This window comes from Capricornis sumatraensis, chromosome 9 (genome assembly GCF_032405125.1).
Source record: "Capricornis sumatraensis isolate serow.1 chromosome 9, serow.2, whole genome shotgun sequence".
NCBI lineage: Eukaryota > Metazoa > Chordata > Mammalia > Artiodactyla > Bovidae > Capricornis > Capricornis sumatraensis.
In genome coordinates, this window is record NC_091077.1 from 19,021,454 (window position 1) to 19,034,837 (window position 13,384).

At 53.3% G+C, this 13,384-nt stretch overlaps 1 protein-coding gene across 7 annotated transcripts in view; it reads left to right on the top strand.

Annotated features, from left to right (window-relative positions):
- The first annotated feature begins 689 nt into the window (after positions 1 to 689).
- The window catches only part of PTPRS (protein tyrosine phosphatase receptor type S), a 65,260-nt gene continuing 52,565 nt past the window's right edge, over positions 690 to 13,384 (top strand). For all 7 annotated transcript variants that reach the window (XM_068979350.1, XM_068979356.1, XM_068979352.1 and 4 more), the window contains exons 1-3: positions 690 to 780; positions 7,297 to 7,442; positions 7,954 to 8,095. In XM_068979350.1, coding sequence (XP_068835451.1) covers positions 690 to 780; positions 7,297 to 7,442; positions 7,954 to 8,095 — 379 coding nt within the window. The remainder of the gene's footprint in view (positions 781 to 7,296; positions 7,443 to 7,953; positions 8,096 to 13,384) is intronic.

Genomic DNA, 13,384 nt, shown 5'->3' on the forward strand with positions numbered 1-13,384 from the left:
CACAGATGATCCTCTTCTCGCTCTGTCCTCGTGGTGGGGGTAGCGGGGGAGCTCTCTGGGTCCCTTTGAAAGTGTTAGTCACTCAGTCATGGCTGACTCTTTGCGACCCCATGGACTGTAGCCCACCAGGCTCCTCTATCCATGGGATCCTCTAGGCAAGAATACTGGAGTGGGTAACTGTTCCCTTCTCCAGGGGATCTTCCCAACCCAGGGATCGAACCTGGGTCTCCCACACTGCAGGCAGATTTCTTACCGTCTGAACCCCCCAGGGAAGCCCCATTATAAGGGCACTAATCCCATTCATGAGGGCTCCACCGCATGACCTGACTGCCTCCCAAAGACCTTTAATACCATCCACACAAAGGGTTAGATTTCAACATCATGATTTTGTTGGGGGCAGAACACAGACATTCAGTTCATCATAGGGGCTCAGTGCTCTCATTCTGCCCCATCATCACCCCATGACCCTCGAACCCCATGATTCTTCTCTGCCCCTCTGTGATCCTCCAGCTGCCTCCCCCACAAAGGCACCCTGGATTCCTGCTCCCCTCTCACAGCCCCTTTGTTTATCTCTGCAGACGCTGCCCCGTCTGACGCTTGGCTCGAGGCCTCTCTGTGAGGGACCTGGGGTGCTGTCCCCCCCTTCAGGGTGGAGGTCGAAGGTCGAAGTTTGCAGGTCACGGCTGAGCATGGCGCCTGCCTGGGGCCATGGTGTAGCATCTGTGATCAGGCCTGTGGGCCTCCTCGTGGTCCTGCTGGTCGGAGGCTGTGCCGCAGAAGGTAAGTGCGGGTATCTGAGTTTGCATGTGTGCATGTGAAAACGTGTCCCCACCTCTCCCTGAGGGCCCGTGGTTTTGCCAAGGAGAACCTTTGTGCTCCGTGAACGAGGCCAAGTAGAATGCTTTCTTTGTGCTGGGTCCTGTGAGGTGCAGAGGCCGATCTTAAGGATGGCATTAAAAAGCAGTCATAGTAACAAGAGTGACCATGTGGGTTTCCGAAGCATCGACTCTGCACCCAGACCAGTGCTAAATGCAGACTTTATCTGCCTCTTCTCCCTCCACCTCACAGAACCCAGCTAGTCTCATTACCATTCCCATTTTTGGATCAGAGAAACCAAGGCTTAGAGGAGGAGGCAGGGACTTACTTGAAGTCGCTCCTGAAGAAGCCGCAGAGTTCACTTTCCCTTGCCACAAGTAGAAACACCAGTGACCAATTGTTTGACACACAGACAATCAAATCTTCCCAGGAGGAGCCAGGGGAGGCTTCTTGGGAGAGAGGGCATTGGAGCTGGGGTTTTGTGGGTGTGTAGGAGTTTGCCTATAGAAGGGGCATTACTGGTCAAGGTGTTATCACATGGAAAGGCCTGGAGTTAAAAAAAAAAAAAAAAAGTTTTGTGTAGTTTGGGGGTGGGCAAGGCTGTGTTTGTGGAAGTAACGTGGGAAGGATGAGGGTTGATCCTGGGCCCAATGCCAAAGTCTATGTCACAACTAAGGGCCTAGAGGAGTGTTATTCAGGCCTAAGGGGACATTAAATGCCAAGTCAGCAGAAAAACTGGGATCTGGTATTAGGCTAGATTTGAATCCTGACTTTGCTGTCAACCTGCTAGGTGACTTTGGGCCAATGAGTCAGCCTCTCTCAGTGGCTGTTTCCACCATGATTGAATGAGACTCAGCATCATCCGCCTCCCAGCATTCCCAGGACATGGACATGCCATAACCCCTGCATGCTCCCTACACATAGTAGGCCTGCAATCTTGGGTTATCACGAGCATAAGAATTATTGCCCCTGGATGAGAACACCAGAGACATACACACCTGCTTTGTACATTTGTGCTTTTTCTTGTTTTCATATTGTTTTACAAGAAATGCCTAACCCATTCAGATCAACCACCACCATCTGATGAGATGGATACTATTTTCCCCATCCCCATTGTACAGATGAGGAAGCTGAGGCACAGTGAGGTTACATTATAGCCAGCAAGCAGCCTGACTGCCTGCCTGGTGCCAGAGCCCAGGTTCCTACCCATCACCCCACATTGCCTCTGGGTCAGCGGCCAGACATAACTGGGCCATGATCTGGCCAGTCACTTTCCAGGGCCTGTGTCTTCTGGGCTATATTCCTCATAGTGAGAGTGGCAGGCTGAGGGTGCTGAGCATTTTTCGTTGACTCAGGGTTTCCCCTGCCCTTGGTACTGCTTGCGTCGGGGCCAGAGCTTTCCCTGAGGGGAGGGTGTCCTGGGCACTGTGGGATATGGAGCACCTCTGGCCCCATCTTCTTGATGGCACCCCCACATGAGAAGCACTAATTTAACATACACTCATGGAATAAGTCATAAATCTGACAGTTACCAGCCTCAGGCAGAACGGAGCTGAGATTGTTCCCATTAATAGATGAGGAAACTGAGGCCGCATAGTGTCTATGGTAAGGAGTAGGGTGGAAATCACAGTCTGGAGACTCTCCTGACCTGGGTTCAAATCCTGTCTCTGCTGTTGGACTAAGGCTGCTTCTGTGCTCTCTTTCATTTGGTGGGTTTTAAATAAGTCCCTACTGTGTGCCAGGCATTGGTTTAGACCTAGGGGACAAACCAGATATCCCAGCCCCTTTAGGAGCTGATCTTCTCATGAAGGAGAGACCCCAGTGTGCAGGATGGTAGACATGCCCAGGAGCGAGACAAACAGAAAGGGAGATGAGCTTGTGAGTGGAGGGTTGGGGGCTGGGTGAAGAGGGTGTTACACTGCACCAAGAAGATGGCATCTGAACAGTCTTAAAGGAGCTGAGGAGAGTGCCCCACTCATGTTGGGAGAGTGTGGAAAGTGTCCTGGACAGATGGCATAGCCTGTGCAAAGGCCCTGGGGTAGGAGGAAGGCCTGGCATGTTGGAGGAAGTGAGGAGGCCTGTGTTTCTGGAGCAGAGTGAGTGGAGGGGAGAACAAGAAAGGGGCGAGGCAGGTTTTGCAGGGTCTTATGAGCTACTGGAAGACATGGGGTTTTGCTCCCTGGGAGATGGGAGACCCAGAGGGCCGTGGGCAAGACCTGACTCAGATACTCACAGGTGCCCTCTGGCTGCCAAGGGAGGGCAGGCAGAGATGGGGTGAGGGAACCAGAGCAGAGGGTGAACCACGCAGGAAAAGTGACCCAGGGCATCAGCGCCAGGCGTGTAGCCACGCTACTTCAGTGGGTGCTCCCTCAGTGAGCCCTGCACTTGCTGATTATTTATATTTATTTATTTGGCCATGCAGCATGTGGGATCTTAGTTCTCCGACTGAGGATCGAACCCATGCCCCCTGCACTGAAAGTGTGGAGTCTTAACCACTGGACCCCCAGAAGAAGTCCCTGCAGTTGTTATTACTGTATCCCTATAGGTATTGGTAGTGGCCTAGACTCAAAGCCAGGTCTCCATCTCCAAAGCTGGGGCATCTTGACCCCAAGATGTGGTCTGTTTAGCAGGAGCCCTGACACCTGGGTGATCAGCGGAGGGGCTGTGGGCACCGTGATTGGCATTGCCAGCTTCAAGGAGAGTAGCCCAGGTCCTCAGGGAGCGGCTTGGGTGGGGGCTGTCAGCGGGAGAAAGCCCAGGCAGGCAGCCGGGATATCCACCGCCCAGCACCAAGAGGAGTGGTTTCTGCCCCAGAAACAGCTCTCAGTCCTGTGGAACCTTCCCAGGACGCTGTGTGGCTGGCCCAGGCTGGATTGGAAGGGACGGGAGTGTGGGTGGGGCTCTACCTCTGGCACCAGATTTTCCTCTGCAGAATCTGAAATGGAAAAATAGAAATCAAGCCAAGCCCTTCCCAACCTCCCAGTGCTGTTGGCATCACCACACTGAACCTCAGTCTCTTCATTGAAGAAATGGAAACACCCAGGGTGCTCTCTGTCACCGGAAACCCACAACCCTATGTATCAAGTGTGCAGCGTGCAAGGCTTTGGGAACCAAATGGGACTAGGTTGGAATCTTAGCTCTTGTCCGTCACAAGCTGGGTGAGCAGGGGCCAGTCAATCACCCTCTCTGAGCCTCGGAGTAGAGCTGGTGTGAGAACAGGCCCAGCACAAAAGGACCGCTTGCTTGCCATAAGCTGCAGCCATACCCCAGTGTCTTTCTGGAGTCTGGAGCCCCTTTGCCAAGAAGAGGAGGGGAAGGTTGTCCAAATAAGAGACTTAAAGCATCCACAAGAATTAGTCTAATGGGAGATGCAGCGGGCGGAGAAAGCTGGCTGGGCTCCCAGAGCTGCCTGGACGTAGGCTGAGAGGCACCTGCCCTGAAGAGAGGGGGAGCCAGAGAGCGAGTGGGCAGCTTCATTACTCAGTATTTGGCAAATATCAGGGTTCAAGTGCTTCCCGGGTGGTGCTAGTGGTAAAGAACCCACCTGTCAGTGCAGAAGACGTAGGAGATGTGGGTCTGATCCCTGAGTGGGGAAGGTCCCCTGGAGAAGGGCATGGCAACCCACTCTAGTATTCCTGGGAAATCTCATGGACAGAGGAGCCTAGTGGGCTACAGTCCATAGGGTTGCAAGGAGTCAGACATGACTGAAGCGACGTAGCATGCACACAATGTGCACAGGGTTCAAAGCCCCAGTTTTTCAAGGGTCACCGGGCTCAGAGAGGTGGTGTGGGGGAGTCCCCGGGAGTGGGGTCCATTTCACACCCACCCTGCCAGGTGGCACAGAACCAAGTATTTCAGCCCAGTGTGATCAGGGCTGTGGTGGAGGGGGCCACCCAGGGAAGGATGGGGACAGAGGCAGTCCTGACCCAGCCAGTGGTAATCCACGAAGGCTCCCTGGGGGAGGTGCTGGCCGAGCAGAGGTTGAAGCTGCCAGACGCAAAGAGGAAGGACAGTGCAGGCTCTCATCGAGTCTCCTTCCCTGGATTGGAGGGTCCTCGGGGTGTGTCCCCGGCCCCGAGTGGTAAACAGGCAGCTGGATGCTTTTCCCTCCCTGCAGCTGGCTTCTGCCCTTCCTTCCAGCAGCTCCCAAGGGAGGGTTTTTCCCAGAAGCAAGATTCCTGACCCAACTGCAGTGACTTCCCCCCATGACCTTGGCTGGGGACGCATATGGCCCCAGTCACCATTCCAGGAGGAGGGACAGGCCCAGCCCGGGGCTGCTTAGCATGGAGCAGCAAAACCATGTCAGTCAGGCTCTGGGCCTGGTGGGTGAGAGGAGCAGAAGATGCAGGCTTAGGGTCAGAGAGACCCAGGTTCAAACCCCGGTGCTGTCACGTCTGAGCTGTGTGAACTCGCACAAGCTCGTTAACCTCTCTCAAGCGGCACAGTCCTCTGTGTAATGGAAGGAACAGTCACCTCCTCGGTAGACTACACAGGAGTTGAAGGAGGCCACACATGCCTGCACGCAGTAGGTTTCCTGATTTTACAGAGAGATGGCCAGTGTAGATTCACAGGGTCATATCAATGGGAGCACAGCCTGAAATGAGGGAAGTGAGGCCAGTCAAGCCACGGGAATAGGGACTCTGTATCTTGTTCAAGGCCCATCCTGAGTCACAGATGGTAGAAATTGGGGTTTGTGGCACCCAGATTTGGAACCTGAGGTCTTCTTGAACTTCTCAGCACTCCTGGGTAGCCAAAACTTTCTAGATGAACCTATGAGGCCCAATTGCTGCTCAAGCTGGAGTTATTGACCCTCTGTGCCTCAGATCCCAAAGTTTTACTTAATGTATTTCTTCAATCTACTCACCTTTCTAGTCAGACCTTACAGAAATAATAATTGCAAGTTACTGCAAATACTTCTGAGTCTAATAAAGGTACCAGGGTGAGAAGCCTCCCTTCCCCTGAGTCTGGCTACCTGCTTTCTCCTCTCAGAGGCAGGTGTTGTTTCTATACACACTCACACACACACACACACACACACACACACACACTTTTACCCATTTTCAGTTTTCTCATCATACAAATAACACTCACTACACATTTTACTCCTCATTTTTTGTCCATTTTGTAGGGTATCTTACATTCCTTCCCAAGTAGCTCATTATAGAAGTATCCTTGTCCCTTTTTACAGCTGCATAATATTCCACTTCGTGGGTGGCTGTATTCATTTAATAATCCCCTTTTGTTGGATAGATGAGTTGTTTCCTTCAGGACCTTCTAGGCACGTTGCAGCCCTTAAATCTGTTGGCAAAACTCTCAGAAATAACTGAATTCATTTTATGGGATATCTTGTAGCTTTACTGTGGCTGGAAATCCAGGATCCCTTTGGGCACTTCAAAGGTTACTGTGAAAAGTCCATAAAAAAAAAGAGAACAATGTTAATGAGCTCTCACCAGGTGCTATAGCCTGTGTGAGGTCCAGACTTGCAGCTGTCTAGGTATAAAAGACATCCTAACTCCCACTTGAGACTTACCTGGGAAGAGTTTAGCACATCACATCATCATGAGGCACAGAGGATGTGGGCGCAGGACCAGCCCCATTCAAATCCCTGCTCAGCCCCTGGCTGGCTGTGTGTCCTGTGAGATAAGGATTATAGTGGCTCTGCCCACCCAGCGCTGTCAGAAGAATTTTTTTTTGAGGGGGGCTCTACTACACAGCATGTGGGATACTAGTTTCCTAACCAGGGGTCAAACCCACACCCCCTGCATTGGAAGCTTGGAGTCTTAACCACTAGACCACCAGGGAAATCCCTGCCAGAAGAACTGGATGTTTCTGAGTGTACACATCTGCATACAGTAGGTGCTCAATAAGCATTTGCTCTAGTGGCTGGCACCTGTTCTGAGCCTTGGCCTCCTTCTCTGACCCTTTGTGTTTGGACACCTCCCACGGATGAAGAGGCTGGGGCCTTGGGTTCGAGCGCTTGTTCTAACCTCGGGTCTCTTGGTCACCGCCCCCCCCTACCCCTGCTTCCCTGTTCAGTGCCTCAGTTTCCCCACATGTGCCATCAGGGGATTAGACCAAGTTATCTCTTCCCAAGCCATTTTAGGACCAAGGACCCTCCAGGGTTTGGCTGGTCACTACTGAGGGCTGAATTTGGCAACCCTAGATTCTTGGGGGTCTCCCCTGACAGCTTCCTTTGTGGCACTACATCTGAGTGGGTGTGCCCACATGAGGCTGTGTCCATGTGTGAGTGTGTGTGGCTGTTGTACCCAGAAGCGGGGAGGTGGGGGTGCTGGGCAGGCCCAGGGGAGCCACGGAAGGCAAGCAGTGGCACCATTTCTCCTTCGTCCTCTCCAGCCCTCATGTCGGGCCCACATGGTACCTCTGTGGCCAGGAGTGCTGGAGGGCACATTTACCTGGCCCCATGGGGTCCTGGTCACATGCCCAGACCCACCAGAGCCCCTCTTCCTCTTCTCTCCCCAGAGCCCCCCAGGTTCATCAAAGAACCCAAGGACCAGATCGGTGTGTCAGGGGGTGTGGCCTCCTTTGTGTGTCAGGCCACGGGTGATCCCAAGCCGCGGGTGACCTGGAACAAGAAGGGCAAGAAGGTCAATTCACAGCGCTTTGAGGTGAGTGGCTGGGAAAGGGAGGGGAGACCACCCAGGGCCAGCCCCACCCCCCCCACCCCACCTTGACCATGAGGAACATTCCTATGTGGAGCTGGCTCCCTCTCCATCGAGATCCTTCTCTTCTTCCACCACCTACCTGGCAGGTGCAGGGAGACACGTGCTCCGTGAGGGCTCTGCCAGGCTCACTTGTTCTGCCACCTTTGTGCTGTGTGGCCTCAAGCAATGCCCTGCCTCTCTGGACCTTTATCTCACAGAAGGGAATTTGCAACCCTGTGCCCATGTCCATAGTCAGACATACATGTTTCCATATTTTGCATGCCTGTCCCCAGACTTACATGCGTGTGTCACGAACCCATGTACACACAATACCCTTTACTTGTACAGACCCAGTTTTCTGCCTCCAGTATCTATACAGGGCCTATACACACATGTGTGTATAGCCCCCAGCTCCTCTCCTGATCACCCCTGGGACTCCAGCCTCACCCTGACCTTTCTCCCCTCCCTACGACAGACGATCGAGTTCGATGGGAGTGCAGGGGCCGTGCTGAGGATCCAGCCACTCCGGACACCCCGAGATGAGAATGTGTATGAGTGTGTGGCCCAGAACTCAGTCGGGGAGATCACCGTCCATGCCAAGCTCACTGTCCTCCGAGGTATCGGGCTCCCCAGGGTGTGTGGAGGAGGCCCTGGGGCCTGGTTTTGGGGACAGATACCAAAGGGATGTGTGGAAGTCTTGCTTTGGATTTTCACTTGTGGGGGACTTTGATCTCCTTTTTTTAGCCTATAATACCACTGGGTCTTAGAGCCTTCTGGTAGAAATTTATTGAGCTTTTGCAGAAAAGAAGAGCAGCCTGTTAAGGCACTAGCACAAAAGATGCATCCAGTGCAAACGGAGAATTCATCTGTTCATGTAATTAAAATGTTTGTGGATTATAACAGCTTCAGGTTCAGCTGGATCCAGGAACTCACACCTCATACTCATGCTCTCAGGGTTCATCTTCAGACTCTGGGTGTTCTCTTCCCTATCAACTGTATTCTCAGTGAGATCTCCCCATTAGCTCCAGACTCTGGGGCCTGTACACAGAAGAGAGGGCTAAGTGACCCAGGACTGTTCATTGACCCACCTTGGATCAGATGACCATCCCTGAGCTTGTCACTGTGGTTGGAGAAAGAAATACTCTGATTGGCAGAGTTTTCCCTGAAGTCAAGAGTGGGTCAGCCCATGTAGACAGAGTCAATAAGGGGTGGTCTCCCTAAAGAAACAAAGGAGAAATAGCAGCTGGCTAGGCAGAAGCAGCTAACCACACCTCCGCACACATTCCCATGGATCCTTCCGGTGGACTGCCTGCTGGCCTCGGTAGGCTGGGGCACCAGGAAATGGCTTCCTTATTGTAATACAGCATCATTCAGACAGTCTTGCTGCAAACCCGCCTCCCACCTGCCCACCAGCTGCTCCCAACTGCCTTCTCCCTTGCAAGGTGATTAACCCAGGGGCCTGCAACTTGAGTTCACATCCTGGCACTGCCATTCTGTAGCTTTGTGACCTCGGGCAGGTTAATGAACCTCTCTGAGCTGCAGTTCCCTCACCTCCAAAGTGGAGTAATAATGATTCACCACAAGGGATTGTTACACGAACCACAGAAGTGGGCAAAGCAAGTCAGGGACTAACGATGCCGTGTGAGGAACAAGCATTTGGCTGGTGCTACCTATCTGATATTACTGCTGTCGTTGTTGTTGTTCCGGTTGTGACAGGACAGCTGCCATCAGCCATTGTGCAGCTGTGGGGTGGGTTCTGCCTGTCAGCTGCAGCGCCACCCTGACCCTCTCTGATCTCTAAGTAAAAGCCACTCGAGATGTCCCTGGCAGTCTAGTGGTTAAGACTTTGCACTTCAGCTGTAGGGGGCACAGGTTCGATTCCTGGTCAGGGAACTAAGATCCTGGTATGCCACGTGGCCCAAAGAAAAAAAAGTACAAGTCACTGCCAGCCATTAGGGGGCAGGTGGTCCTCACATGTGGCTCCCAGGTTGGGAGTCACCCAGTGTCCTCCCTGGCAGCTTGGAGCCCTGGGAGGAAACGTCATATTGGCCACAGGGCCACTTGATCCCAGACCCTGATGTGTGCCCGCCTTCGTCTGTTACCGCCTGGAAATTCCTAGTAATTTTCGAACAAGGGGCCCCATAGTTTCATTGTGTGTGGGGCCTGGAGCTGGTCCTGCCAGGGGATGGAGGAAAGGGGAGGGGAGGGGAGGAGTCCGCCTGCCCCAGCCCGCCCCGCCTCTTCCCAGCAGATATTTTTGCCCTGACCTTTCCCCGGGCACAGACGGAACAGCCCGGCTCCCGCTGTACACACACCGCCCGCCCCCCCACCCCACCCCACCCCCCGCCCCGCGTGCCAGCCTCCATTGTAAGCGCTCAGAGAGTTAAAAGGACACGCTGTGAATCTATTAACTGCCCAGTCTCTGGGAGTCTGGGAAAGACACATCTCTGCTCCCTGCCCCCCATCTCGGCCCTCAGCATCTCTCTGTTCTCAGGCCGCCTCAACAGACGTGCTGCTTGGGCTGGGCGCTCAGCCCAGAGCGTTTGACCTGGAGCGCCTGTCCCCCTGTCTCCTTTGAGCCCCAGGGACCCCCCAGCCGAGCGGGAAGGTCTGGGATGCTGGGCCCAGCCCTCCCCCCAACCTCTCTTCCCCCGCTGCCATCTGATTGTGGACGCTGCGCACGCCTCTCACGCTGTTGTTTTAATTAAACTCCGAGGAATCCAGCACAATGTGGTACTCGATGAACATTTTTGTTTAATTAGGAGCTCTTGGTAACGTCAGGCGGCCACAGCCTACCCCCCACCCTGGCTGACTGCCGCCCACAGGCACGCACGCCCCTCCCCCACGGGGCAGCACGCACCCAGGAAGTGCTCACGTGTGGACACACGTGGGGTGTGGGTGTGCATGTGTGCACACACGCAGGAAACGTCAGCACAGAGGGACCCTGGCAGCCCCAGCCTCCAGCATGTCTAGGCCAGCTTTGAGCACCTAGAATTGAGGCCTAGTTATCTTGGCCCGAACCTCCAGTGACGTCATCAGTAGCCAATCAGGACCATGCAGTGAGGTGGTCCAGGCCTCCGGGCCCAGGAAGAAGGAACTGGGTGTGAAACAGCTCAGCCAGGATCCAGCCGCTCTGACCCGGCAAGTCCAGGCCCTGCTTGGGGGTTCTGCAGTCACTGGCTCCATCCAGCTTCCTCCAGATTTAACCTGGCCTGGATTCGAAGTCTAGCCTTGTTGAAACCAGACTGTATGACTCAGAGCAGGTGTGCCCAGTGTTTGAACCTCAGCTTTCCCCTCTGTGAAATGGATCCCTTCTCAGAGGCGGATATAGGAAATTACCTAACATTGCCTGGTACATACTTAGTGCTCAGGATTTGGAACTTACGCTGTTTTCTTCTATGAAGCGACTCCTGCCTGGACAGGAACCGCAGCTCTGTTGTTTAACTGCGGACATGGGGTGATGGTGTCCCTGCCCATCTCTCCCTCACCTGGCCTTGGCTTACTGCACCCTCCAAGTACCTGGGTCTCTGTTCTCTCCCCACATGGTGTCTTCTTGCCTACCTCTTCCCAGTCCCCTGTCCATCCCCCAGTTACCCCGCCATACCTTGTTTCCCTCCTGGGCATCTGTAATCAAATACATGAGTGTTATTTCCTTTTTACGCAAATAGCAGCTTTGTCTATACCAGGAAGTGGCAAGCTTCTCCTGTAAAATGCCAGAGAGTAAATATTTTTGACCCTGCAGGCTAGAGAGTCTTTGTTGCAACTTCTCAGTTCGGGCCAGCTGCTGGGGATGATGAGGAAACCAGTGGGTGTGGCTGTGTGCCAATAAAACTTTATCAACAAAAATAAGCAGGGGGCCAGATTTGACTCAAGGGCCATAGTTTTCAATCCTTGGTCTACACATCTTTCACTTTGTCCAATTAGCAGTGCATCTTGGACTTTGTTCTGAATCTGGTAGGTGATTCCTTCTGCTGTTTGGGGCACCTGCCCTGTGGATGGCCTGGCCTGTGTATAATGAAGCTCTGTTGACAAACATTTAGATCATTGCCAGCCTTTTGCTGTTAGTGTTGGCACCTTCGGAATACCCCTGCCTTCTTCCTTGGTGTACAGGCTTAGGGCTCTCAGGTGGGTGATGCCAAGTCACCCCCACCCCTGGCTCCGCTGGACGAACACACGTTTCTGCCTGCCACAGACAAGCAGGCCTCTGTCTTGTGTCTCATCAGCCCTGTATGCAGTCACTTTCTTGTCACTTGTCACTATCACTCGTTCATTGGGGTGGGGCGGGGACTGTGTTAGTTTGCTAGGGCTGCTCTAACGAAGTTCCACCATCTGGGTGGCTTACTTCACATGTTTTTGTTCACAGTCCTGGAGGCTGGAGGTCCGAGATCAAGGTGTCGGCAGGGTTGGTTCCTTCCGAGGCCTCTCTCCTTGGCTCAAAGACAGCCGTCTTCTCCTCCATCTTTATATGAGCTCAGCTGTGTGTGTGTACCTGGGGTTTAATCTCCTCTTCTTAGGGGGACACCAGTCCTGTTGGATTAGAGTCACACTAGTACCGCCTTTGACTTAATGATCTCTGTAAACTCCTTATCTCTAAATAGAGTCTAATTCTGAGGTCCTGGGTGTTACGGTTTCAACCTATGAATTGTTGTTCAGTCGCTAAGTGGTATCTGACTGTTGCCAACCCCATGGACTGCAGCATGCCAGGCTTCCCTGTCCTTCACCAACTCCTGGAGCTTGCTCAAACTCACGTCCCTTGAGTCGGTGATGCCATCCACCCTATTCATAGGGTTTCAACCTGTGAATGCAGGTGGGGTGCATTTCAGCCCATAACAAGGGGATGGTGGGTGTTTTAACTGTAGCTGAGGAGGTATGCCCCACCCCAGGGAACCCTTTGTCCATTGTGGATGTGAGGCCAGACTGGAGCTGCGGTGTTAGGGGTTAGAGCAAAAGGATCCAGGAGTCCAGATGCTGAAGGGGGGAGGGCAAAGTGTACAGGAAGGGGCGGGAACTGCCAGGAGGCCCTGAAGCCGCATCCCCCCTCCCTGGTGCAAGTTCCAACTGAGTCAGGCCACGGAGCCCCTGGCACAACATGCAGATTACACAAACGGGGGCCACCCGGCTTGTCACCTCGGTTTCAGGTGGCACAGCAGTAAAGAATTCTCCTGCCGACACAGAAGCCACAGGTTCAGTCTCTGGGTCGGGAAGATCCCCTGGAGGAGGGTATGGCAACCCATTCCAGTATTCTTGCCTGGAGAATTCCATGGATGGAAGAGCCTGGCAGGCTATAGTCCATGGGGTTGCAGAGTCAGGCATGACTAAACACGCATGCATGCTAAAAACCAGCAAAGTGAATCTGTTATACAAATACACATATCTACTCTTCTTCAGATTCTTTCCCCATATAGCCCATTATAGAGTACTGAGTGGAGTTCCCTGTACTATCCAATAGGTCCTTATTCGTTACCTGTTTTATACGTAGTAGTGTGTATATGCCAAGAGAACCACATTCTTACCCATCACTAGAACATGGGGACCAAGTCTCCAGGGAGAGAGATTTTCTCCCCCCACTACCTTCATCTGGAGGCTAACCAGTGAACAGGGAGACCGAGGCCAGGAGGCGTGCCTCTCACAGGTTGGCAGTAACTGAGGCTGAGTCGCTCGCTCATTTATTGAGCACCTACTGTGTGCCAGGACCTACATGGGGTGGTAAGGACACGGCAGAGACATAGATGCGTTGTGATCTATGGAGTTCGATGTTTGGATGTTCTAGAGTATGGGAGGGTTTTACTTTTTATTATTAGTTTTTGACCACACCGCCAGCACATGGGATCTTAGTTCCCTGATCAGGGAAGGAACCCATACCCTTTGCAGTGGAAGCAGAGAGCCTTAACCTCTGGTCCACCGGG